Here is a 4,950-nt window from a genome sequence, read left to right on the forward strand (position 1 = left end):
AATAAATACTAATGAAATTAATTACGATAAATTTATATGCAGTGTGATAAATTTCACACATTTTATATGATTTGTACATATAATATTGAACTTGTTCATGGTACTCAATTTTAACCACTAGAGTATATGAAGTCGTTATTATAAAGTATATATCATTAATTTTCTATAATAACAATTTTACGTATAATTATTATCATTATAATAATGATAATTATTATTATTATTGATGGGATTGGAATTTAGCCACACCACGAGCATCGAATGACTTTGGTAAAAATTATAAGATTACCGGTGGAGTTCCCTGCAAAATAAAAGTTAGCACATTATTGCTTAAGTCAGTAATAAATTTACTGAAGAAATAAAAATAAAACTTGAATCAAAGTGAGAATAATGACTGAAAATAATTTAAAAGTGGTGAAAATCATGTTGAGTGCAAAAAATATGCTAAAAATAGTCTAGAAATCGAGAGAGAATGAGAGTATGAGTATGATAGCTTGTGTTTCCCAAATAACTACACAATGTCGCAATTTATAGACTTTCACAGAGCAGGATCCGGAAGGTAGTTGAGGTACATTAGGTACCATTGGATAGCTAACATGTTAGCTACATAACAAAAAAAGAATTTCAAAATTTGGACTTATCTAGACGAAGTATGATCTTTTGATTAAATCTTGCCCAGTTTGACTATTTGCTGAATAAAGAGTTGATTCTGATCGGATCTCTCCGAGTTAATCAATTTTTTTACTATAACATATTTTAAGGTGTTATCGACCCATATGTATGTTCTTCATGTTGTATAGTGACTCAACTTGCTAGTTGGGACTCATTTTTTTGGACGTGTCAAGTTAGTACGGCCAATGCAAATTAGGGGCTTTATTACCTCGCTTGTGGGCCAGAAGGTTTGACCTACTGAGCTATTTTAATGGGGTCCCACTACCTTATTTTTTGGCCTCTGAAAAAAAGAATATTTGAGGGGCATCATCAATTATTATTATTATTATTATTGTTATTTGCTAACCATTTCTAGCTCTTAATTTTACACAATGACTCATTTGTTTACAAAAAAATATAAAATTTATTATACCGATGAAACAAAAATTCTTGTACGTTACAACGAGCGACAACTATAATATCGTCATTTGATTTCTTATTATTATATTCTCTATTTTTCTAGTGTATTTCTCTATGTATTATCTATCTTTTCCACCATCTCTTTCATTCTTTTCTAAATTAAAAATACACATGGTCCGCGTGTATTTTCAATAGTAATTAAAATAAAAATATATTTATTTTCATTAAAAATTACATCACAAACACAATCTAATTAATTAATCCAAATATATTCTTATTATCTTTACAAAATTGAAAAATATATATTTACCACTAAAAATTGAAAATGATAAAAATAAAATAAAAAGGGTTATCGCCAATATTGAATGATATATATGAATCCACAATTAATTAACTATAATAGTGTAGTTTAATTGATTTTAATATAAATGTGTGGAATTAGAGAGAATTAAAGGCCTTTGGGTATCATAAAAGCCAAGGAAAGTATAGTGAAGTTATGGTCGGCAAATGATTCCTTGTCCTCCCTAAACGACCAAACACGTTTCCTCTCTTTTTCCTCATTCTTTGTCATTAAATTTATGGATTAAAACGTGTACCTTTCTTGAAATTACGTTAAGGTACACAAATATTTTTATTTTTGAATAATTATATATATTTTTATATCTGGTATAATTATACGTAGACGTTTTGTGATTTGAAAAATTGCATTTAACACTCTTGAGGCTTGCTTCTGTCTAACAACATGTCGATCCGTTAGCCAAAATTTACTAAATTTACTTATATTAACAAAAAAAATTGAATAAGAATCAATATTTATCCTCGATTGATTGAATACTGACTTATTGCAGGTCAAACATTTTTTTCGAACTAAATTACTTTTATAACGGTGAAGATATATATCTTCACATACATTAACGCGTGATGACGTATGAGGGTAATTTGATCATAAAAATATTTTTTGACCTCCAATAAGTCAGTATTAAATCAATCAAGAGTTATTATAGACCTTTTTTTTTCTCTATTTTCTTGTTAATATCAGGATATGATGAATTTTGACTAACGGTGAACTTATTTGTTAGACAGAAACAAATTTTAGGGGTGCTAGATGTAATTTTTTAGACCATAGGAGGTCTATGTGTAATTAAATGAAATATTAAGGGATGAAAGTGTAATTATTCCTTTTATATTTTATAAAATTGTTATTATATTTTTTTGAAAGGTTATCAATGCACTATACTTCATGGGATGTTTGTGTAAGGATTTTTCTTCTGACGATGTGTTGTTGTAAATTTCAATTACCACCTTAAAGGGTTTATTTTTAATTTTAAAATAAACACAGGATGATTGTGTAATTAAATCTAACCTTAAGAGGAATTAATGTAATTTATTCTTAATTATTTGATAACGCTCTCGGCCTTTTACTTTCTTGTTTTTTTCTTTTATTTCGGTGACAATTAAGAGGTCATATATTTGAATTTTCGTAAATATGTTTATATTTTTATTCCTGTATTGGTTACTCATTTTTTATTTCATTTAAAGGTACTCTTTTATTCTAAATTTGATTTTAAATTATAAATACATTCAATTAGTCTGTAATCGGACAATAGGGTAATCGACAGATTTTTTAAAAAAATTATCATAATTACAAACCCTGTTATTGTTTGAAAACTACAAACATTCCTCTACAATTATCGATGATCTAGCAAATACCCTCTCGTGACAGCCCATTGTAGGGAGATATTTGTTAGATAACCGTTAATTCTAAAAAAAATTAAGATTTTTCAACGAAATTATTTATAATTATAATAAATTTTTTAAATCCTCTTTAAATTACCCTTAAATATATTTTTTAAAAAAAAATAAAATGAACCGTAAAAGATAAAAGATAACTTTCTGATTTTCGTAAGTTCCGTGCAGTTCCCTCCGAGGAAAAGTTCTGTCCAGTGTACGCCTAAAGAAGTTCTGTCTAGTGTACATATACGGATGAATATTATTGTAAAATTAAATATTTATACTATAATATAACTATAAAAATATTTTTAGTATTAATGAATTTTTTTAATAAATATAAATTATGTTTAAAATAAATTAGCATTTAAGAATATAAAAAATAATTAATTAAATATTTATGTGCCACCATATATATAATATATATATACATATTTAATCCTATTCTTGAAAATATATGCATGCCTTTCAAATATTTGTATACATAACCCTCATGGTTAACTATACCATATTCTACTAATATGATACACACAGTTCATATTAGTTTAATTAATTAGGGAAACTAATTAAGTTATAATATTCCATGCAATATTATTAAATTGAACTGCTTTTCTATTTACTTTTCCTCCATTTGAAATATTTTCTTTTTTTTTTAAATAAATGGGGTGTGCAAAAATATGATTTAATAAATCACTAATTGCAATTAATATAAACTTAAAAATATTTTAAATTCGGGTTAAATACAACCTGCGCTCTATCTCCTAATAAAATAAAATAGAAAAGAACAACACGATTTCTTTGAATTTTTGAAGAAAATAAAAAACGACAACACGATTTGCTAAAATAAGAAGATTTTCTTTTTTTCAAGAAAATTTCATACATGTTATTTTTTTTTCAATAGGTAAAATGCGATTATTTAATCCATAAAAAAACAAAAATTTAGGTGAGTAGCATAGAGAATTGTATGTGAATAATCTGTATTAAAATATTAAATTAATTTTTTAATTAAATATATTAAATATATAATGAATCATAATTTATATAAAAAAAAATAAACCTGTAATTTTTCACATTGATTTTCCACTAAAAATCATCTTTCCACGAACTACATGACACCGAGGAGAGGAGGGGAGAGGCGCAATCACTTTAATAAAATGGAAATCGCCTCTCTCCAGCTCCAGTTTTCAACAAGAGTGAAACGACAAAGTGGCGGGAAGATGGTGGCGATGGTGGTGGCCGCCGGCGTGACTGGTGGTCTCCTTTTCAATCCGCCACCGTAGGTGGTGGAAATCCTCGACGGAGCAGGGGAGCATGAGAGGGCCATCGGCGTGGTAGCCATAGACTTCACGGGCTTTGTCGAGAAGGCGCTGAAAGAGAGGGTGGTACAAATAGGAGATGGGTATGGAGAATCGCTGGAAGCCGCCATCTTCGTCCTCCAGCCCGACTTGCACCGCCAGCCACCCTTTCTTCACCTTCATCTTCTTGTCGTGGTCCTGCTGCAGCATCTTAGCAGTGTGTGTTGTGTGTGTTCTGATATGGTGGGGGGATTTATGTGGTGTGGGTGGATTTATAGGGAATGTTGAAAAGTAGTGTTGTTGATGATGATGATGAAGATATTGGAGGGTTTGTAGTAGTGGAGGGGAGTGGGTGGGGTTAGTGACCACCGTACAGATACGGAATATGTAGTGATGCAAGTTCAAGTCTTACACTTCTCTTGTTCTTGGATTTCTACGTGTCCTCTCACTTTCTTAATTTAATATTTCTCTATGTTTTGACATGTATATATATATATATGTATGTTCCTCGAATGATTTTTTAATACAAGAATTGTTCGACACTTTTTAAGAGTCAATCACTATTGAGAATTTTTTTATCATATTTTAATTTGATATTTGATTCGAGTTGAGTTTCTTTGCGTAACTTAAAACTGTTATCAAATATGATTGATTGTTGACTTGATAGTGATTTGGAATATGGTTCTTATGAGTAATTCGAGTTGGATTAGCGATGATTGACCTACACACATAAATTGTGAAGTCAGACCATCAACTAAAATTCTCCAAAATTTAAATCAGTTTTGTTTTGAATTTATAAGTGGTCGTACTATGGGTCTTTTTGCAAAACGCGATCTGATAGTATTAAATGCATACT

At 29.1% G+C, this 4,950-nt stretch overlaps 1 protein-coding gene across 1 annotated transcript; it reads right to left on the reverse strand.

Annotated features, from left to right (window-relative positions):
* LOC105178374 (auxin-induced protein 6B-like) lies at window positions 3,760–4,433 on the reverse strand. The gene has a single exon (XM_011101838.2). It carries the CDS (start codon window positions 4,302–4,304, stop codon window positions 3,984–3,986), a length of 321 nt encoding a protein of 106 aa, XP_011100140.1. The 5' UTR covers window positions 4,305–4,433; the 3' UTR covers window positions 3,760–3,983.

This window comes from Sesamum indicum, linkage group LG15 (assembly GCF_000512975.1).
Source record: "Sesamum indicum cultivar Zhongzhi No. 13 linkage group LG15, S_indicum_v1.0, whole genome shotgun sequence".
Classification (NCBI taxonomy): Eukaryota; Viridiplantae; Streptophyta; class Magnoliopsida; order Lamiales; family Pedaliaceae; genus Sesamum; species Sesamum indicum.